Below are 23,896 nucleotides of genomic sequence, written 5' to 3' on the forward strand. Positions count from 1 at the left end.
ATGGGTCTCTTGTAAGCAGCATATAGATGGGTCTCATTTTCTTATCCATTCTGATACCCTATGTCATTTGATTGGAGTGTTTAATCCATTGAGTTTAGGTGAGTACTGAAAGATATGAATTTAGTGCTATTGTGTTGCCTGTAGAGTTGGAGTTTCTGGTGATGTTCTCAGGTCCTTTATAGTCTTTGTTGCTTTTGGTCTTTTTTGTTTTGTTTCATCTTTTCTCCACTCAGAGAAATCCCCTTAAAATTTCTTTCAGGGCTGTTTAGTGGTCACAAAATCCTTGAGTTTTTGTTTGGGAAACTCTTTATCACTCCTATTTTGAATGACTACCTTGCTGGATAAAGAATTCTTGACTGCATAGTTTTTCTGATTCAGCACATTGAATATATCCTGCTACTCTTTTCTGGCCTGCCAAGTGTCTGTGAATAGGTCTGCTGCGAACCTGATCTGTCTTCCCTTATAGGTTAAGGACTTTTTCCCCTTGCTGCTTTCATAATTCTTTCCTTGTCTGTGTATTTTGTGAATTTGACTATGATATGCCTTGGTGTTAAGTTTTTGTTGAATCTAATGGGAGTTCTCTGTGCTTTTGGATTTTGATATCTGTGTCTTTCCCCAGGTTAGGAAAGTTTTCTGCTATAATTTGCTCACATAAACCTTCTACCCTTTTTTCTCTCTCTTCATCTTCTGGGACTCCTATGATTCTTATGTTATTCCTTTTTAATAAGTCACTGATATCTCTAATTCTTGTATCGTGCTCTTTTCCCTTAGTTTCCCTTTTTTTCCTGCTTCATTATTCTCCACAATTTTGTCTTCTATATCACTGAGTTGCTGCTCTGCTTCATCCATCCTTGCTGCCATGGCATCCATTTGAGATTGCATCTCGGTTATAGCAATTTTAATTTCGTCCTGACTAGATTTTACTTCTTTTATCTCCACAGAAAGGGATTCTATGCTTGTTTTAACCCCAGCTAATATTCTTATTATCATGGTTCTAAATTCTAGTTCAGACATCTTGCTTATATCTGTGTTGATTAAGCCCCTCGCTGTCATTTATTCCTATTCTTTGTTTTGGGGTGAATTCCTTCATTTTGTCGTTTTGGAGGAAGAAAGTGAATTAATAAAATTTAAATTTAAATTTAAAAAATTAAAAACAACAGAAAAACTCAAATAAAGGAAGCTATATCCTAAGTATGTTTTGGTCTGGTTGTTGAAAGAAGCTTTATAGAATAGAGAAAAAAATTGAAAGATTAGAAAAAAAAAGTAAGAAAAAATTTAAAAATTAAAAAAATGTATATAATTAAATATAATAAAATGAAATGAAGAAAGTTAAATAGAATTTAAAAATTACGAAAAAGTAAAAAAACATAGTAAAAAGAATTTTTTTTAATGTTTTCATACAGAAAATAAAAATAAAATTTTCTTTCTGTATCCAAGAAAAAGACAAGAAAGGAGAAAAAATAAAACAATTTAAACAAAGAAGAAGAAAAATAGATGAATCAGCAAACATAATGAAACCCGAATTAAGTTACATCCGGTTTCCCTAGAACTCAAACTATGAAGTCCTCCATGGTCTGTACACCAAGCAGGTGGAGAGACTTGTGTTCTTCTAGGGGATGTGCTTGGAAGGTGCAGTTGGGCATGACTTGGTGTAACAGCTCCATTCTCCACTAGGTGGCGCTGCTTAGCTTATTGGGGTGAATCTGTGGCGTGCATGCCCTTGTGCTGGAGAGGTGGAAATGGCTTCACCCAGCTCTGATACAGGAACTTTGCACTCTCACCGCCCCACAATCAAGCACCCCTCCTTTGTCTCAGACTTTTATCCATTCCCCCCACTTCTACCTTGTCTGTGTCCAAGCCATCAGCCTGCCAGGTGGTACCTCCCCCACAGTTTTATCTCAGGTGGGGCTGTGCTTCCAAGCCCCTCACTTCAGAGAACCCTGTGGTGTGGATCCGCTCTAACACTCTGGAGGAGGGTCTCACTGAGCAATGGCTGAATGTCAGCTTGCCCTAGAAAACATTTGTGGGCCTGTGCTGTGGCAGAAGTCCAAAGATTATGGCCAGGTGCTGGCCTGCCCCAGATAACAATTGTTCGATCACACAGCAGCAAAGGTTCAGAGATTATGGCAAATCACAACACACAGCGAGAGTCAGGTTTCACTGCATTCTGGTGTCCTTGTCCCAATACCAGCAAATGTGGCTATTCTCCAGGGTCCACTAGGACATTTACCTGTGGGGAAGCTGTATGGCACTACCAAACGCCCTCCAAGCAGGGGGACCGCTTCTCCCTGTGTGGCCCACAGACTCCTTGGACCCCATTGCCCACTCGTTGGGAATCACCCTGCTTCCTCACCACAGCATGGCCAGATATTAAGCTCTGGAATTTCTGACTCTACACTCCACAGTTTATAGAATACTAATGGCATTGAAACCCTCTTCTTTCTACCCGTCATTGGTTTTGAGGTACAGATTTCTTGTTCAGTCCCTTGTGAGAGTTTCCATTCTTTCTCTTTCTCTCCAGCTACTTTCAGGGAGAGCACTTTTCCTGCACTCTACTGTGCACCACCTTCTCTCCACTTTTCTCTGTCCTCTCTCTGCAAAAACAGCTCCCTACCTTCTGCTGCTTTTCTCTCCCTTAGTTCACCTCTCTGCACCGTGTACCTGCAGAGTTCTGTGGCTCAAGTTATGCAAATTGTTGTGTTAATCCTCAGACCAATTTCCTAGGTATGCAAAACGGTTTGGTGCTGATCTAGCTGCATTTCAGGAATGAGACAAGCTGAGAACTTCTATGCTGCTCTGCCATCTTGAAAGAAAAACAACATCTATTCTTTTGAAACTTCCAAAAAATAGAAATGGAAGGCAAATTTCCATATCCATTCTATGAGGCCAGCATTACCTTGATTCCAAAACTAGACAAAGACCCCACTAAAAAGGAGAATTAGAGACCAATATCCTTAATGACATGGATGAAAAAATTCTCAACAAGATATTAGCAAATAGAATCTAACAGTACATTAAAAGAACTATTCACCATGATCAAGTGGTATTTATTCCTGGGATGCAGGGGTGGTTCAATATCCACAAATTAATTAACATGATGTATCACATTAATAAAAGAAAGGATAAGAACCATATGATCCTTTCAATAGATTCAGAAAAAAACATTGACAAAATACAGCACCCTTTCTTGATAAAACCCTCAAGAAAGTAGGGATAGAAGGAACATACCTTAACATCATAAAAGCCATATATGAAAGACCTTTAGCTAATATCATCCTCAGTGGGGAAAAACTGAGAGCTTTCCCCCAAAGATCAGGAACACGATAGGGATATCCATTCTCACAGTGTTGTTCGACACAGTAGTGTAAGTCTTAGCCTCAGCAATCAACAACAGAAAGAAACAAAAGTCATCCAAATCAGCAAGAAAGAAGTCGAACTTTCACTCTCTGAAAATTACATGATACTTTATAGGGAAAACCCGAAAGACTCTACTAAAAAAATTACTAGAACTGATCCATGATTTCAGGAAAGTCACAGGATATAAAATCAATGTATAAAAACTGAAGCAGCAGAAAGAGAAATCAAAGTTTTGATCCCATTTACAATTGCATCAAAAAACATAAAATACCTAGGAATAAACCTAATAAAAGAGGTAAAAGATATGTACTCTGAAAATAGAATACATAGGAAAGAAATTTAAGAAGATACAAAAAAAATGGAAAAACATTCCATGCTTATGGATTGAATGAACAAATATTGTTAAAATGTCTATACTACCCAAAGCAATCTACACATTCCATGCAATCCCTATCAAAATAACACCAGAATTTTTCACAAAGCTGGAAAAAACAATCCTAAAATTTATATGGAACTACAAAAGACCCCAAAAGGACAAAGCAATCTTGAAAAAGAAAAGCAAAGCTGAAGGCATCACAATTCCAGATTTCAAGTTATATTACAAAGCTGTAGTCATCAAGATGGCATGGTACTGACACAAAAACAAACACATGGATCAATAGAACAGAACAGAAAACTCAGAAATGCACCCCCAACTATATGGTCAATCATTTTTGACAAAGCAAGAAAGAATATGCAATGGAAAAAAGATAGTCTCTTCAACAAATGATGTTGGGAACACTGGACAGCAACATGCAGAAGGATGAAACTGAACCACTTTCATACATCATACACACAAATAAACTCAAAATAGATTAAAGATCTAAATGTGAGACCTAAAGCCATAAAAATCCTACAGGAGAACACAGGCAGTACCCTCTTTGACATCAGCTATAGAAACTTCCTTCTAGATATGCCTTCTGAGGTTAAGCAAAAGTTAACTACTGGGACTTCATCAAAATAAAAAGCTTCTGCACAGAAAGGAAACAATCAACAAAACTAAAAGGTAACCTACAGAATGGAGAAGATATTTTGAAATGACATGTCTAATTAAAGGATTAATTTCCAAAATATATAAAGAACTTATAAAACTCAATACTCAAAAAATGAGTAATCCTATCAAAAAGTGGGCAGAAGACATGAACAGACATGCCTTCCAAAGAAGGCATCCAAGATGGCTAACAAACATATGAAAAGATGCTCAACATCACTCATCATCAGGAAAATACATACCAAAACTACAATGAGATACCACCTCACACCTGTTAGAATAGCTAAAATCAACAACACAAGAAGCAAGTGCTGGTGAGGATGTGGAGAAATGGAAACCCTCTTGCACTTTTGGTGGGAATCAAACTGTTGCAGCCAAAGTATGGAAGTTCTTCAAAAAGTGAAAAATATAACTACCCTGTGGTCCAGCAATTACACTACTAAGAATTTACCCAAAGAATACAAAAATACTAATTCAAAGGGACACATGCATCTCAATGTTTATAGTGGCATTATCTGCAATAGCCAAATTATGGAAACAGCCCAGTATGCATCCATGAATAAATGGATAAAGAAGGTATGTGTGTATGCACATGCACACACACACACACACACACACACACACACACACACACACTGGAATATTACTCAATCATAAAAAAAGAACAAAATCTTGCCATTTGCAACAATATAGATGGAGCTAGAAAGTATTATGCTAAGTGAAATAAGTTGGAGAAAGACAAATACCATATGATTTTTCTCATATGTGGAATTTAAGAAATAAATGAGTAAAGGGGTGAAAAAGAAAGAGAGGCAAAGCAAAAACAGACTCTTAACTATAGAAAATAAACTGATGGTTAATGAGGTGGAGTGGGGGTAGAGTTAAATTTGTGATGGGAATTAAGGAGTACACTTATTGTGATGAGCACAGGGTGTTTTGTGGAAGTGTTGATTCAGTATATCATACACTTGAAACTAATTTGACACTGTATGTTAACTAACTAGACTTTAAGTAAAAACTTTAAAAAAAGGTAGCATACAATGATGGAAAAATTATCTATAACTTCAAATCTTATGAGAAATAAAGAGAAATTTTTAAGTACTATCAGTAACCTCAATTATTTTCTTTCCTTTACACAAACAGGCTCTGGATCTCCATGTTATAAAGAAGTAAACAAAAATGCAGGAAGCATTTCAACACAAATGTATTCAACACAGTACTCTTTTGAAGAATGAAATATTTGAAATCTATCAACTGCCTCTTAAAGGAGCTATTCTAGCATTGCAAGAGAAATATAAATAATGACCTCTACTCAATTTTATTTTTTAAAGCATTAAAAGAGATGGGTGGTTTCCTATAGGAATGACTGTAAGTAGTATAACCATTTGGGGGCTGTTAGTATACAAAATACACCACTTTAGTCTCAGTAATAAATGATCATTTTCTGAAAATAATTTCCAAATAGGAATTAACATTTTGGAAAACTTAAAAGGGAAGAAATGACATTTGACCTGAGCCATATCTTCCCTAAAACAGCTTCAGTATAGATTCCAGATTACTGATGCTTGTTCAAAGCCTCCATCAGAGTTTTATTGGCAGACTAAAAGAAGGTTGATTACGCTCCTGCAGTAATTCAAATTCCATTCATAAACAGTACTGAACAGGAGTATATCTTGGCCTATCCACCCCCTCTGATTTTCTCTTTGTAAACCTGCATAGTTTTGTGCAGCTTAAACTCGATATGGGCCCTCTTTCCCATAGCCAATAGGATCATAAGCTTCCTTCTATATTGACTAAGTGGTATGACCATTGTTTCCTCAGCAAATAGCATAACTCACTGTCAAATGGCTAGCACAAGGCAAATCATATTAACATTTCCACAGCCATTGCTTGAAAATACTAAGTAGTAACTCATCCTTTGGATCAATTAATTTATTTATCAGGGAAATATTTTTCAACTGTGGTTAAAAATATGAAGAGCTGTTTTTAAAAGGACATTCTGTGATTCATTTACTATAAACAAGAAGTTCATTTGCTAACATTTACTCTTTAATATTTTTTCAAATTGAAGACATTTGTTGCATGCACTTAGCACACAACTCAGGTTCTTTAGCTTACTCAAACTCCTTCTTTAAAAAAAAATATTGGCCCTAACTGCAAATTCAACAAGTGGAAGATGAATGACTCTGATGGACAGGCCACATGTAATTTGGTTGCTTATATATCTAAAATCTAAGGAACATGAAACTGTTTGCAATAAACTACACAGAAGTCTCACTTCCAAGTCTCACCATAATGTTCAGTTTCACATTGTCTACTATCCAATTACTATTCTACACACAACTGAAGCGCCAAAAGTTGCTCTCCAAGGTATTGGAGAGAGTTGATCTAAGAGGCCTTGTGACCTATGTGTTCTGTAGAAAGCAGCATCAGCATCACCCAGTAACATGTTAATAAGTGCAGGTCTCAGAAGCCACCTCAGCCCAACTGAATCAGAATCGACAGTCTTCAAAGATTCCCCCAGGTGGTTCACATATGTACTAAAGTTTGCAAGACACCACTAGATCAGTGGCTTTAATCCTTATTTGCATATCAAAATCATCTGAAGAGCATTATTTTTTAAAGGTGCCTGATTCCCACCCTTTAGCCAACTTATAGAATTTTTGGATGACAATATAGTTTAAAATACATGAGATTTAAAATCGGGAAGACCAGATTTGAATAGCAGTTTCTTCACTTAATGATTTTATATAAATTTCTTCTCTCTGGATTTAATTTTCCTCAGAGAATATAGTGATAAAAAAATAAGTAATGTGTGTGAACACATTTGTAAACTATAAAACTCTAAATAAATGATGTTGTTAGCGGCTATCATACTGTAAAATCAAGTAAATAAATATTTGTTGAGAAGAATAAAGCATGCTGTTTCTAAAACATTGATTTTTAAAGTGGAGTTTGTGGACTGATTGTATCAGAAATAACACGTTTGTTAAAATGCAAATAATTTTCCATACCTCAGACCTTATGCATCACAATTTCAGAAAACAGAGCACAGAAGCCTAAATTTTTAATAGGTTACTGATGTGGCTCAGTTGCTTTATGAACTAGAAGAGGAATCCCACAAGCAAACACACTGCTGTTACCACCACTCCAGCTAGTGCTCACATAATTGTTGGACCACCACCCTACTCACCTTTTACTTTATATAATATAGGACCACCCACTTAACTCATATGCTGTTTCTTTTTCTGGCTTATTCCAGGTATGAAAAGGGGAATGGAAAGGACCAATTGGACAACTGAAATTCAGTGTATTCTGAGAGATCTGAGTACCAAGGAATTGGCAAAAAAACTCCTTTTTGTCCTGTGCTTAGTGGTGTACCTAGTAATCCTCCTGGAGAACAGCACCTTGGTCATCAACCCTCCTGGAATCCTGCCTCCACATGCCCATGTACTTCTTTGGTAGCCTCTTTTTCCTGGATATCTGGTATGCATCCTCTTTTGTCACCTCTATGCTGACAAACTTCCTATTATAAAAAAAAATACCCTCTCATTGACAGGTTGTATTATATAAATGTCTCTTTATGTAATTGGGTCACAGACTGTGTGTTCCTAGCAGTGATAACATATGGCTTCTACATGGTCATCAGCAAATCTCTGAAATAGCCCATCATCATAAGCAAGGCACTTTGTGTTTAGATGGCAACTATCTCCTGGGATTAGGCTTTCTCAATGGAATGACACAAAATATACTCACAGTGCAAGAAATATCATTAATCATTTTGTGTGAATTTAATAAAGCTGGCCTGAACAGGTATTTTCTTGAATAAAAGTTTAATAATGTTGGGCAATGTAATATTTTCATCTGCTCCATTCCTACTAATGTCTTTTTTCCATATTTTCATCATCTATGCTATACTGAAAATTAATTCAGCTAAAGGAAGAAAAAAGGCCTTTTCTACATATTAGTGATGACTGTATCTTATGGGACACTCCTCTTCCTGTGTGTATATGAAGCTAAATTCCAAAGACACTGACTTAAAACAGACTGATTATCCTTTTCTATGGGGTAGTCAACCCCATGCTCAATCCTACCATTTATAACCTAAGGAATAAGGAAGTACCTGGGGCTATGAGAAAATTAATGAGAGACACTAGGTCTAGAGAAAAAGATGAGAAAATAATATCCTTAAGTTCATGCACAAAAGAAGCTTACATATGTTGAGGCAAGGGTTTTCAATATAAAGAGAACAACAGGTGGTCATATGTTGAATCACAGAACTTCAGAGTTAGAGATTTCAAGATCAATAGTCTAATTATAACACTTTCTGAAAATGACAATGGTTTCATGAAAAGGTGGGGCTAAGCAGTCTGAGAAATGCAAGTAAACTTATGTGAACAAGACAAAAATATTTGAAATTAAGCCCTTCCAAGAAAATCCAACACATAGAGCTACTGAGCAAAAAAAAATTATTTTTAGTAACTTTTGTTGGAAATATTTTTGAAATATTTGTTTGCTTACACTTGTTTTTTTTTAATGTTTATTTTTTAGAGAGAGAGAAAAAGACAGAGCGTGAGTGAGGGAGGGGCAGAAAGAGAGGGAGACACAGACTCTAAACCAGGCTCCAGGCTCTGAACTGTAAGCACAGAGCCTGATGTGGGGCTCAAACTCATGAACCACTAGATGATGACCTGAGCCGAAGTCAGACACCTATCAGACTGAGCCACCCAGGTGCCCCATATGCTTGTTTTATTTTTTTTAATTTTACCCAGAGACCTCATTTGACCCCAACCTACATTTCCAACTCTACATTCTGTGTTCCTGTTACCTGCCCATGTTGCCCCCATTCCCTACACATGTATTGTATTCCACACACTGTGTAGTTACCTGATTATTTCATGTTCTTTCTCATTTAAGGACTATAGCAAATGTTATTCCTCCCCATTGTCAGATTTCTCCTTCTGTAGTGAAATCTTAGCAATGACACAAGAAATAGGTCAAGTGTTACATCCTCTGTAAACCTTCCAATAACGCCCTTGAGTTAGTTCCTCCCTCCTCTGTGTTATCCTGACCCTTACCTACTATAGCAATTTTTCTTCCTTGTTATAACAATGTATTAGCTTCTGGAATGTTTCCAATGGCAGAACTATGGTTCACTGTTCTCTGTATTAAGTCCAATGTCAAGTTAATTAAAAATAGTGAGTAGTCATTAACTGTTGAAATGGAAAAAGAATAGTAACGTTATAAGTCCAACGTTATAAGTCCAACTATATAAGTCCCTGAAATACCACACAGGGAAATAAGAGAAGTGGGCTTTATATATTATTACATGCCCCAACTACAATTCCAAATACTTTTGTAAAATAGCAGCTAATCTTTAAATGTAGGGGAAAAAGATGATAAAGTTACAACTGAATAAAATATGCTGAAAAAGTTCCCAAAAAAATGTCTCCTTTGAATAACTATTCAGTTGTAATATACAGTGGTGTTTCTTAAGATATAATCGCCTCTCTGATTTTATTTCTACTCCAATTCTGCACTATAAACTCAGATTTTATTTTTAAGAACAAATTTTAAATTAATTCCACACATATGGTGGTGAGACTGCTGAAGAAAATTGTCAAAATACTTTGGAAGACAAAGATTTTTTGTTTTGCTTTGTTTTTGCCACACATGCACACAAACACCACACACACACACACACACACACACACACACACACACACACACACCACATTTAGTCTATAGCACAAATGAAAAGACTGATTCAAAATAAAAATTCAGAATCAAAATGGTAATTCTTCAGAGAAATGGCAACGTCAGTAGCAGACAACCTCTCTTCACTTTTAAAGAATTTCTCACAGTTCTTTGTTTCCTCCTGAAATATCTCTTGGTATTTAACTTATTCCTCAAACATACTCCAAATTTAACATAAGCTATATAGACAGAAAATGGACTTAACTTTTGGCTGCTATTTAAGAACTGTATGACCTTTATATGGGCCTAAATTTTCTTATCTACCTTACAAAGCCATCTGAAGCTAATCCTTGAAAGTAGGGACAATGTAATAGCCAGCACTGAGTCCCCAGCCCCTAACAGACACATATAGTGTTGAATAAATGAGAAAAGTAATCAACACAAAAGTGAAAGCAACATTATTTTCATTAATTAATGAAAACAATTTCAAAACGTTATGTATTATGACACCTAGTACACCACATAGTATATATTATGCATTTATTAAATAATACTGCCTTATACATCTATTGTCTTTCACATTTGCTCTCTGGTTCTTGAAAATAAGCTATTAAGCAAGGATTCCTGAGTGTCTACATGTGAATGACACAGCAAGGGACAATCATACATTGCATTTTCCACCAGAATGAATTAATGAAAAGGAACTTAAAAATAGCATATATAACTTATCTAGCCAGCACATTTTATGTACATATGCATTATTTAAATATTACTTCTCATCCCATCACATACCTTACTCATTTGTTCTCTGAGTTCTGGAAAATAAGGTGGCTAATCATGGATTCCTAGATGGTTATATGTGAATAAGTTACAAAAAGGAGGGAGCATTAGCAAAAAGTGATGAAAGAAGATGATGTAGCTGAAGAAAGGGAACTTTGGAGGTCAGCCTTCATTTTACCTGATCAAGGAAAGAGTACACCAGGGGTATACTAAGGGTAGGAAGAGAATAAAGAGCCAAATAGAAAAGAGGAAGATAAAAAAATGTAATGGGTTCCTCCCATGAGCCACATGTCGTCACATAATGCAACATTATTAAAGGGTTCTTAATAGGATAATAATACATGTAAATCTGACTGAGTTATTCCATATTATTTAACCCTATGGTATGATCAACTCTGGCCTCAGGAGGATTTCAAATTCCTTATTCATTGTAGCATGTCCTCCATTCCAAATGTCAGCATTACTTTGTTTTTGAGGTATATTAAGAAACAACATAATTATGATCAGTTAATGAATGAAGAAGGGATCCATCACAGAGAAAACAAGAGGTGCAAGCATTCTAGTCATAAAATGTGAAGAGGGAACTTCTGATTTCTGCTACTTCCACTACAGCTGAATAAGCTTGTACCAGACTCAAGCATCTTAGAGATGATAAATTTTGTAGAAAATTGTTTTTAAAATTACTTTGGAAAAGTAATGTTTTGGTGTAGGTTTCACATTTTTATGCCTATAGGCTCAAATAAACACTGCATGAAGTAGTAAAAACTGATAATAAACTGGCAGTCCTTCTGGACAAACCTCAGAGTTCAGGGGAAATACAGCCAGTGTAAAGTTGGAGGGGGGGGCGGATTTCAGAAAGGGGAAATACAGAAGAAAAGACATCAAATTCTGTGTAAAAATCTTGGTCAGTTCTCTGACCAATGTGCCATGTATGCACAACCTAGCTAAAGATGAAAAAACAAAAATCTTAAACTAGGATGTAAACTACCAACAAAAAGATTGAGTTAGTTTGAGTCAAACCAGGTTTATCTTAAAACCAAAATATCAAAACTGTTCAGAGGAATTTAATGGAATTCAGAGTCTCGAAATATCACATTTACAATGTCCATGATACAATCCAGAATTACTTAACATACAAAGAATCAGGAAAATGTGACCTACTCTCAAGATAAAAAGGCAGTCAATGGAAACCAAGCCTGAGATAGCCTAAAGGTTGGAAGCAGAAAGGGTGATAAAGCAACTCCTTATAACTACTTAAATGAAATAAAAGAGAATATGCTCACAAGCAAAGAAAAGATACCAAATTTCAGTGAAGAAATAAAAATTGTAAAAAGAACCAAATGGAAATTCTAGAATTGAAAAGTATAATAGCTGAAATTTTAAAATCCACTGAATTGGTTCAACAACAGAATAAAAATGATAAAGAATAGAGTACCTGCAGACAAAATCAAAGTCTAACCCACATGCGACTGGTATACAAGAAAGAAGGAAAGGAAACAATAAATCAATGAAATATCAAACAGGCAACATCTGTTACAAAATATTAGCAAACTGAATTCAACCATACATTAAAAGAGTAATATACCATGATCAAGTAGGATTTATTCCAGTGATGCAAGCATGGTTCAACATCTGCAAATCAATCAATATATACATCACATTGACAGAATGAAGGATAAATTCACGTGATCATTTCAACAGATCCATTAAAAAACTGACGAATTTAACATCCATTCCTGATAAAAACTCTCAACAAACTGAGTATAAAGGGAACATACTTCAAAATAATAAAGTCCATATATGAGAAGACCACAGCCAATATCATACAACAATGAAAAGCTGAGCTTTTCCTCTAAGATCAGGAGCAAGACAAGGATGCCCAATAACCCCACTTTTATTTAACATAGTACTAGAAGTCATAGTCAGAATAATTAGGCAAGAAAAAGAAATAAAATGTTTCTAAATTAAAAAGGAGAAATAAACAGTTTCTATTTAGAGATGACATGATATCATATATAGAAAACCCTAAAGCTTAGAACTAATTAATGATTCAGTAACATTTGCAGGACACAAAATCCATATGCAAAAACCAGCTGTATTTCTATAGTAGTGAACTAGCAGAAAGAGAAATTAAAAAAACAATCCCATTTACAGTTGCACCAAAAATAATGAAATATCTAGGAATAAATTTGACCAAGGAAGTGAAAGACTAGTACACTGAAAACTATAAGACATTGATAAAAAAAATTAAAGACACAAATAAATGGAAAAATATTCTGGGCTCATGGATTTGAAGAAGTAATAATGTTAAAATGTACATACTACCGAAATCTATAGATTCAATGCAATCCCTATCAAAATTCCAAAGGTTCGGGGCGCCTGGGTGGCGCAGTCGGTTAAGCGTCCGACATGAGCCAGGTCACGATCTCGCGATCCGTGAGTTCGAGCCCCGCGTCGGGCTCTGGGCTGATGGCTCGGAGCCTGGAGCCTGTTTCTGATTCTGTGTCTCCCTCTCTCTCTGCCCCTCCCCCGTTCATGCTCTGTCTCTCTCTGTCCCAAAAATAAATAAAAAACGTTGAAAAAAATTAAAAAAAAAATTCCAAAGGTTATTGTTCATCGAAATAGAAAAAAAACCTAAAATTTATATGGAACCACAAATAGAGCAATACTGGGAAGGAAGTTTGTTTTTTTTTAAGTCCACTTAAAATACCATCAAAAATATTAAAGAATAAACTGAATTTATCTAGAAATAAGACTTCCACACCAAAAGTTCAAAACTTTCTAGGAGAAATTAAAGAAGACCAAAATAAATGAATAGATACACAATGTTGATGAATCTACTTAGTATTGTTAAGGTAATTCTCCTTAAATTTGTCTTTAGAATTAACACAATCCCAGGCATAACCCCAGCAGATTTTTCTATAGAAATTGATAGATGATAATAAATTTTGGGCTGAAAGGGCTTAACTTCCTCACAAACCTCTTTATTATATTATATTTATGTTCCATTTGTTTTGTTGAAAGGGTAACCTTTCGGAGAATGAAGCAATGAAAAGGTCTTAGCCACAACAACGCATGTCTAAGAAAGTACAAATATTGCACTGGTACCTCACTAAGAAAGAAACCCTTAGAACCCACCAATTTCCCAGTCTGGTAGAAATTAAGCAACAGTTTTTCTGAGCAACTCTACCCTGTGACAAGGGCCACAATATCACTTATCATACAAACCAGCAAACTTTTGAAGCTGAAACAGGGTGCTATTAACAAGTATATTGGGACAACAGACATAACTTGGACTATTGCATGCAAATCAGATTATATGATCACTATAGATTATGTCATCAATACAATTTAAAATAACACATTCCTTTGGTGTTACTGGTATATTTTACCACTGAAAGGCCCGTAATTATTCCTTCTGGCTCTAGGCCCTTGACCCTTGATACCACTGAGGCCTATGTTACAGAAGACTAAGGAGGCTTTCTTTACCATGTGTTCCACTAAGAAGTCCAAATCCCAACAGCTGATATCTAGCTTTTTTTATAAATCCCAGTTTGTGGATAAATGATGCATTTCCATTCCATACATATGGCATCTTGTGAGGCAGGATACTGCAGATTAATTAGAAGAAAATTGACAATCCAGAAATTTGTCTTCATTTGAAGCTACTACATTTTGTTCTCTAATAAGGCCAGTGATTTGTGTGGATCTGTTAAAACAATTTATGTCATTTATTAATATATTAGATATGTTCTTTTGTATGACAAAGGGGCTAATTATGCTCTATTGGTCCATAACCATTGCCTCAGCTTAACACTGTTAAAACAGAAGGAGCATGGCTATGAGTAGAACTGGGCAGAAGCCATTGGACTTACCCTCCTGGGAAGATTTTTCCAAAGAAAATTACAGGAAAGCCACAGCAGTGTGGCCCTCTTCTAAGAACAAGTGTTGGAGCCTAGCAGGACTTTAAGGGATTTAACTATGTGGAAACAAAAAGAAGCCTCAATTCTGAATTTATGTAATCTTTATATTGGGTCCATCTTATTAGTCCTTCTAGTTATTTAATCATAGTTAAAATGCATCCCTACTGACATCTTATTAAATACAGCACCTAAATCTTGTTCTCTTTCCTTTCAACAAATTCATGGAGTAAGTCCACGTCTTCCTTTGAAAATGTTGTTCTGTTGTGTGCTTCACCTAGAATGTCCATTCCCCACTTTCCATTTGGAAAAAGATTACTTATCCTTCAGAACCAGGTAAAATGTTTATTATTTATTCCTGGAAGATGTTTTGCTGTGACTTTACTGTTCTTAGTATTATCATAAATTTTATCACAATATATACTTGTTTTATTTCATTTTACCCCATTTCTGCCACTGAATGGAACACTACTCAAAAGCAAGATGCAAAGCCTATTTGTCTTACCATTCCTTAGTAAAATGCATGGATTTTGCACACTCTAGGGGTTTGGGTCTTTGAATGAAAAAATATGTCTTGAACATCACTTTTGAGTGTTTTTCTCCTGAAAAGTATCATAAACTGTTCCAATAGCAAATAGAATCAAATTATATCTGACAGAATGTACAGATTCACTTCTTTTATTCAGTAGGAGCAAATTTTTCACTTTCTCAACAGAAGCATCTGTGTCTGTGATTTTATTTTCAATTATTTTATCTTTTCATTCACGTTAGCATGACAAGTGCATCCCTTCCCTGATATGTTCTGTATTAAGTTCAATCAGCCAATTTTCAATAAATCAATCAGCTAAACAATAAATATTCTATTTGCTGGGATCCTGTAACAGACCTAAAAGAACTTACAGAAACCATGGTATATTACTAGGCTATAGTAAGATATAGAAGAAATAAAGGATCTAGTCCCTGCTATTGAGAAACCAATGGATAAAATCATAATTTAATGATATCTCTAATTTTCTAGTACTTTAAAATTTCCAACATAAAGGATTTTCACACAAAGGAGTTCATTGGATAGCTACCTCATACTGACCAAGTGACCCATTCAAATTGGATTTTACTAGTTATGAAACTAAGGTTCCAGAGAATAAATGGATTCAGAGATTGTCCAAGGCCATACACTATTTAACTCCGTTTCTCTTTGCAGTGTCCTTTACATTGTCATATATGAAATATTGGCAAGCACAAATAAATACATAGAGAACAATACAGTTCTGAGTACAAAACAGTTGAGAGGAGAAGAGCATAGGGATTTGTCAATTACATAAAAACACACATTAAGTAGCTGGTGAAGTTTAAACCCAAGTTTAGAAGAAAGGAACAGAAACATAAGTAAAGAAAAAAAGGAAGAAGCTTGCATTGAGGAATAAAATTGGCTCTGTGCACCCCGTGAAGTGTTTAAACAATACCACCCTCAAACAACGTACAGCTTGGGGCGCCTGGGTGGCACAGTCGGTTAAGCGTCCGACTTCAGCCAGGTCACGATCTCGCAGTCCGTGAGTTTGAGCCCCGCGTCGGGCTCTGGGCTGATGGCTCAGAGCCTGGAGCCTGTTTCCGATTCTGTGTCTCCCTCTCTCTCTGCCCCTCCCCCGTTCATGCTCTGTCTCTCTCTGTCCCAAAAATAAATAAACGTTGAAAAAAAAATTAAAAAAAAAAACAACGTACAGCAAAACAGACAATGGTACATAATTAGAGGCATTTTTCTCTCAGACTTCAGGGCTGGGAAGATTTTTCACTATGGAAAAATACCTGACTTCTTGAAATGTACTCATCTGTGTGGAGCCATGATGTACTCTCCTGGGCTCCAGAGAACAGAAATGCAAACCTACAGAACAAACGTACAGAAATATTGACTTTCTATCTTAGTATCTGAAGCCCCCACAATTTGGCTCCAAGCTGCCTTTCCAATCTTCTTCTCTGTCACTAACCCAAGTTCCAACTAATCGAAACTCTTATTAATGGTGGTCCATATCTTGCCATATGCTGTTTTCTCTGTCTGAAAAATTCTTCTGTATAAGACTACTAGGAGAATTGTTTTTCCTAGCTCAGCCAAGCAGAAAACCCCTTCCTAGGACTCTCTTCTAGGGGAATTTTACCTACCCCCCTTTAATAACACTTAACACACTGAATTATAATTGTGACTCACTTAAGTCTGTGACCACTTAAGGTCACCAATCTTAACAGCCAGTCTCAGCATGGTGAGACTATAAATGGAATCTATCACTAAATGTCTTAAAAGATACTGCATATCTTTACTAAGATTTTCAAGACAGAGACACAGAGGAAGGATCACAGAACACCAGCACCAAAGCTTCCTATTTAGCCATTTTCTTTATTTTCTCTGATTCTATTTTTATGGTTTGTATTTAAATATCTCCCATATCTATGTTCCAAATATCTAACATGCACCTCTTTCTTCCTCATTGCATTATCCCCTCTTTCTCACTGTCCTCTTTTATGTCTTTCCTAGAGATGGTCCAAACCCTTTTATATGAAGATGACTTTATCCCATTTAAACTATTCCAATTCACCATCACTCTGTTCAGCCCCTTAAAAATCCAACATACTATGAATGCAAACAAAGGATCCAGCTTAGAAGGTAGGGGAAGGGGAAAGCTGTGAATAGTCTTTAATATTTTTGTTCTTAATTTAAGTGTCAGTCTGTATACCACAGGACTATGCACTCCTTGATCATGTTTGGGATTTTGTCTCCATGTGTTTGTTTTTTTGATATCACCAATAGTTAGCATAATGTCTGAGACAAAATATTCAGTAAATACTGATTACTTGAATAATTTAATGCAGGAACAAATGACTGACTGAATGAATGAATAGAAAGCTCTTATTCTACAGGCAATTCATCTAACTGAAAAGATACCTAATTTGTGATACTTTAAACCCACTATTACCATGTTCTCAGAGAATTATATGAACAAGTTCTTTAGAAGCTAATTTTTGAGTCATTAACAGTAACAATGGTTTTCACTCAGATGCCACTACTCATCTATTGAAACATATGATAAGCCCTCAATCAGCTGGGGTGCCTGCATAGTGACACACATTCCCTCAGACACTTCTTCACAGAAGTGTGTCTGCCAGTTTGCAGCCAAAAGGAAATCAGACCTAGGAAAAACAGCTTCATTTTTCTACTCTTGTCTCTCTATGGCATATACACAGGCTAGGTACCTAATACCCTAAAAAGCTCACTCTTTTCCTTTATATGATTGAAGGCCACCCCATTAGTAATTATTTACATTGAGTTCTAGTTTATCTTCCTAAGAAAGATAGGAGACTAGAAAACCAATGCACATAGAAGGTAAGAGGTTAAGACAACAAAATGGCATTTCCTTTCACATAAGATTACAGAACCCATTATTCCAGAGTTAAACTAATATGTTATCCATGAGAAGGTGGATGGTTTGGATGAGAATCCTTTTACCCATAAATTGCTGTCCCTTTCTTCTTTAATCTAGTCATGAAGGGAAAAGGTGGGCCCTACATTTCTCTCACATTTAAATATCAGGAACAGAAAAATTAGAATTTCAGGAGTTAATGGTACCACCAATCCTTATATTTAGTTTGGAACCTACAGGTGAGATCCAGTTCTGCATTCAGAGTAAAGGAATTTGTTTAAAGCATTGACATTCCCTCTGAGGAGCATTTCTGACACAGCATATTCTTCACAGCTTCCTTCACATCTTTGTTCCTCAAACTATAGATGAGGGGATTGAGCATAGGTGTCACAACTCCATAGAAGAGAGAGATGATTTTGTCTGTGACTTGTACTTTGTCTGTACCAGAGAAGTCTTTAGCCTTGGGTTTTGCATACATGAAGAGGATGGTTCCATAGAATATAATCACCACAGTTAGGTGGGCGGAGCAGGTGGAGAAGGCTTTGCGCTTCCCCTCTGCAGAAGGAATCTTCAGGATAGTGGAGAGAATGAAAACATAGGAAACAAAAATGAAAAGTACTGGGACCACAAGAAAAATAACATTAGCAATAACCATGCTAATAACATTTATGGAGATATCAGCACAAGCCAATTTTAAGACAGCCAAGATTTCACAAGTAAAATGATTAATGACATTATCCCCACAGAAAGGAAGCCGCATTGCAAGAGAGGTTTGCAACACAGAATTGACACCCCCTGCAATCCAGGACCCAGCAGCCATGGACATGTATGAAGTCTTGCTCATAATAACGGAGTATCTCAGAGGGTTACAGATGGCCGCATAGCGGTCAAATGCCATCATGCTCAGAAGGACACACTCTGTGGCTCCCATAGCAAAGGAGAGAAACATTTGCACTCCACACCCAGAGAAGGAAATGGTTTTCTGTGAAGTTAAGAAGCTGCTGAGAAATAGGGGAATAGAAGAACTGGTATAGCAAATGTCCAAGAATGATAAGTTACTGAGGAAAAAGTACATGGGGGTGTGCAAGTGGGAGTCACAGACACTTACAATGATGATGATTCCATTTCCCAGCAGGATAACCAGGTACATACACAGCACCATCACAAAGTAAATGGCCTCAAGCTCTGGATAGCCAGAAAGCCCCAGTAGGACAAATTCTGTCACAGAAGACTGATTGTTCTTTTCCATGCTAATATTTTCTTTCACCAAAATGAATTCTGTAGCAGCCAGAATACATGTGGATCTGTTACAGCAGTGTTTGCAAGAGGTCTTTGCATCCTTAAGCGGCTTCCCTTATGGGCAATACAGACTTATGACTGGATAGAAAGATAGCATAAGAATATGTTATGATCCTCTAAGCTCAGTTATAGACTTTTAGATATCATGAAGGAGGCTTTGGCTCAAAACAACAAAAAAAGACCTTGTTAGAAAAGAGATTCAGAACACATACAACTGGTTTATAAATATGTATCTAACTTACATTATAAATTTGAAATTTGAATGCAATGTCACCATAACATTTTTACCAAACAATCCAGAACACAATATGTTACCCTCAACAAAAATCACTGTTCTTCACTTATTAAAACAAAATACTGTATGTAAGTCCTGCTGCAATGGTACTTTAACCTCAGAATTTTGTGGCTAGAAAACAAGATGAAAAAGATATATTCTTCAGAAAAAGAACTTTTGGTTAATTCTAATCTGGGGAGAAATGTATACCTGTAATACCCTAAGAATATTAACTATAGGCATTACTAATGGTCAAAAAACAAACTTTTGGATTAAATTACTCTTTTTCGTCTTTTTCAGCACAAATTGGGGTGTCTAGGTAACTCTATTGTCCTGCCTAATACATATAATGAATTACAGGTTGATCTCAGAAAAACTCTAGTGCACATGTCTCAATCTACAAACCATAATAAAGGTATAACCTAAGAAATTTAAGTTATGAGGGATTTACTCTTTTACTTGCAGGCATGAGAAAATACATATTATCTTTTCCCTGCACAGAAATCAGCTTCTGTTCTAACAGCTTCTCTGCCAATCTTACTCTCACTGCATATTCAGAATGCCCATAATAAAGAGGGATAGGTCACTCAAAATATTCTTAAGCACGGTAATATGTTATAATTACTTATATCCCCACTTCACTAGAATATAGAATATTTTTATATCAAAATGACAGAAACAGAAGTCCTACTTTTTTGTGAGATTGCTAGTCTCATAAATTCCATCTCAATAAGTTCAATAATATAACTAAAAGAATATCTGTTTCTCAGTTTTCATTTATACCAAGTAGTTGCCATTGCTACAGTAAAAACAAAAACAAAACAAAAGCAAACAAACAAAATGATTAACCAGTGGAAAAACAGAACTGACTTCCAGTAAAAATGAAAGTTGGACCTCTTTACAGTCACTTAACTAGTAGAGGAGCCTTTAAAGGAACAGCCAATGGAGCACCAAAGCAGCTTACGGTCTTTGCTGCTTTGAGGATCTTTCTAGTCCCAAAAGTAATTTAAAGTTCACAATGTGGATTGGTTAGAATTTAGAAACTTTCTAGTACTTTTGGGATGAAGTCCCCTAGAAGCAATTAAAACAAAATTCCTAATACAATTAAAATTAAATGTAACTCACAAAACAAATAATTCTTCTGACCTTACACCTTCTGGGAAGAGCAAATTTAGAACTGCTACCCAGGTAAAATGGCCAAGACACAATACGCCAAACTTAACCAATCTATTGTTCAGTCATGCCCACACATATGAGACAACATGCAGCAGAACAGATCAACAATTCCCTTGAGGTGAGCAAACCACACTTTACTTATGAACAGGAAAAGAAATTCCAACTTGAGATTATTATGACATTTGCTATGCCTGTCTTTTGAAATCAGTACCAACATTTGAAGAATTCAATCATTTTATATGAATGGTATGAAATACTCTTCCAGCATGAAAATAAGGGAAACCATTGTGAGAAGTCTTATAAAGGGAACAAAATTTGACAACACTCGTTTTTGTCAGTGGACAATATTTTTTAAAAGTCACTGAGTGAAATATGCAACATAATCCTGAGCAATGGGAAAACAATTTACACCATGAAAGACGGTATTATATACTGCAACAATACAAATTTGAAGAGCAATTCCCAAAGTTCTTAACTTTATACAAGTACTTTTTCAGTATACTGGTTCATAATGCAAATGTTGAGCATGTTTTCTCATTAATGCTCAGTGGACAAAAGAATTAAACAGTTTTGATGTGAGCAAGATAAAAGCTATGTTACAATACAAATGCAAGATAGACTGCAAATGCAAGGAGTTTTATAAGGAAATTATACAAAACAAAGAAATGTTAAATGAAGAAAAATACTTACAATTAAAGAGGTACGTAGAATAGATACTTATAATTTACTTCAGATAAGCAACAAATAATTTTTAGTACACGTATTTCCTATGCAATATTTTTATTTTATCCCAGTATACATGTGCAAAAGCATTCAGAAATAATTCAAATTTAACTGGGCATTATCTATTTTCATATGCTAACCTGGCAACCCTAACTTCTTGTGCCAGGTTTCGCTTGAAATCCAGTCTAAACCCAGGTTGCACCACCTAGCACCATTCCCAGGCATTGGAGGGAGTACAGAATCCAGGTGCCTGGGCAGTACTACTCACAATAATACTGTGAGACAGTACTATTATTTTTTTTAACTTTTTATTTACTTATTTTGAGAGAGAGAGCACATGCAGGCAGGGGTGTAGTGGCAGAGAGAGGAAAGAGAATCCCAAGCAGGCTCTGCACAGTCAGCACAGAGCCCACCGTGGGGCTTGAACCCACAAACCATGAGCCTATGACCCGAGCCAAAATCAAGAGTCGGACACAACAAAATGAGCCACCCAGATGCCCCAAGACTGTACTATTTTTTAAACTTTCAATATTCTCAAAAAGAGAATATTTAGTGTATTTCTCTAAACCATTCTAGTCAATACAGGATTATATATCTGTTGTCTCAGATGTACCCAGCCACTGCATAAATATCACCTACAGCTACAACCCTCTTCCCTTTCCAGGACAAATATGGTAAGAAGAAACTAACATGAACTTACAGGGTTTCATAATCTAGTACTGCTCTTCAACATTTCCAAGATATGGTCTATCATCTCAACTTCCCACTTTTTCATTTCATTTAATTCAGCGTTTACTAACTGAGGCCTCCTCATTCCAGGAACTATGTCTGCTTCTTCCTCAAATCCCATAAATTATTTTAGTCCCCTGCCAGGTACTACATCCCATTACAAGAATAGCAAGCAATGCCTAGGGTCTTAATATCTGGGGTTAACTCCCCTAATGATGATTACCTCTCTCTACATCCCACTACAAAAGTCAAATCTACATGTTGCCCCCTCCATTTTGCTGTGAAGACCATTCACTGAATTTTTTATTTCCATTATGCTTTTCTTTCAGTTCTAAAATTTCCAGTTGTTGTTGTTGTTGTTTTCTACATCTTTCCTGAGACTTTGGTTCTCTGCTTAGGTCTTCTATATTTTCATTTGTTCTCAGTGTATGTGTATAATTGCTCACTGAGATATTTTATAATGGCTGCTTTAAATTCCTTGTCAAATAATTTCAATGTCTGTTCATTTTTTGTTGTATCTGGAGATTGTCCTATATCAAATTGAGATACCTGATTCTTTGTATGAGGAGTGATATTCATTTGTATCCTGGATATTTTAGGTACTATGAGAGTCTGGATCTTACTCAGACCTTTTGTTTTAACAGGACTCCTCTAAAACCACGCCCTTTACAGAAGGAAATCATCACCTCGTTCTTGCCAGATTCAGCAAAAGTTTAGTCTCCTCACACGGACTTTATGACACAGTGGGGATAGATTTGTTACTACAGGGCTGTGGTAAAAGCCTTGACTTTCCACTAATTCTCCTCTGAACGTCTATGTGGAGGGAAAGAGCAGATGGAAGAAGGTTAAAATCTAGGCTCCCCACTTGATATGTGCTGAAGTAGGGAATTAGGGCTGTAGTATTTTTCTCTCGTGTTTGGCTGGAATAGGCAATTATCGCGGTTATGTTTTTTGTCTTGCTAAGCCACCCCTTTCTGTTCCACTAGAGTAAGATTTTCTTGTGCTTTTCTGTTTGTTCCCATTGGTGTTTCCAAGTTGTAGGCTTATCTAGCACTCAGTCTGGGATATACAGAAAGCAAAAATAAAACCCAGGGAACTCACTGCTTTTTGTTTCCTTAGATCCCAAAGTCCCTAGCTGGTCTCTTTCTCTCCACCTTTCAGAGTCTTCTTATGTTTTCTTTACACATAATGTCCAGAGTTTTCACTATATTTAATAAAATAGAGAGAAGTATCTATTCCATCTTGTCTGCTACCAGAAATCCCTATATCTATTTTAAAAGTGAATCCATTAGTATAATCTTCCCTAGAAAATACTCCAGCCAGAATGACTTCTCAATGAATTTTTAAACTCTTTTAAGGAAGAAATAAATTAAATTCTACATAATCTATTCACAGATAGAAAACAGAAAACTCCCTTAATTCATTTTTATGAGGTCAGTAGAAACTGTATACCAATATGTAACATATGGGTTTTTTTCTCTTTTTCTTTAAAAAGAAAAATTAC

At 36.0% G+C, this 23,896-nt stretch overlaps 1 protein-coding gene across 1 annotated transcript; it reads right to left on the reverse strand.

Moving 5' to 3' along the window:
* Positions 1-18,468: 18,468 nt before the first annotated feature.
* Positions 18,469-19,446, reverse strand: LOC124526361 (olfactory receptor 13C7-like). Its single transcript, XM_047099327.1, has one exon. The coding sequence runs from the start codon at positions 19,438-19,440 to the stop codon at positions 18,469-18,471; it is 972 nt and encodes a 323-aa protein (XP_046955283.1). The 5' UTR covers positions 19,441-19,446.
* Between the last annotated feature and the right edge of the window lie 4,450 nt (positions 19,447-23,896).

Source organism: Lynx rufus, unplaced genomic scaffold (assembly GCF_022079265.1).
Source record: "Lynx rufus isolate CCGP_SWC_20201006 ecotype Redwood Valley unplaced genomic scaffold, mLynRuf1.p SCAF_10, whole genome shotgun sequence".
NCBI classification, from domain to species: Eukaryota; Metazoa; Chordata; class Mammalia; order Carnivora; family Felidae; genus Lynx; species Lynx rufus.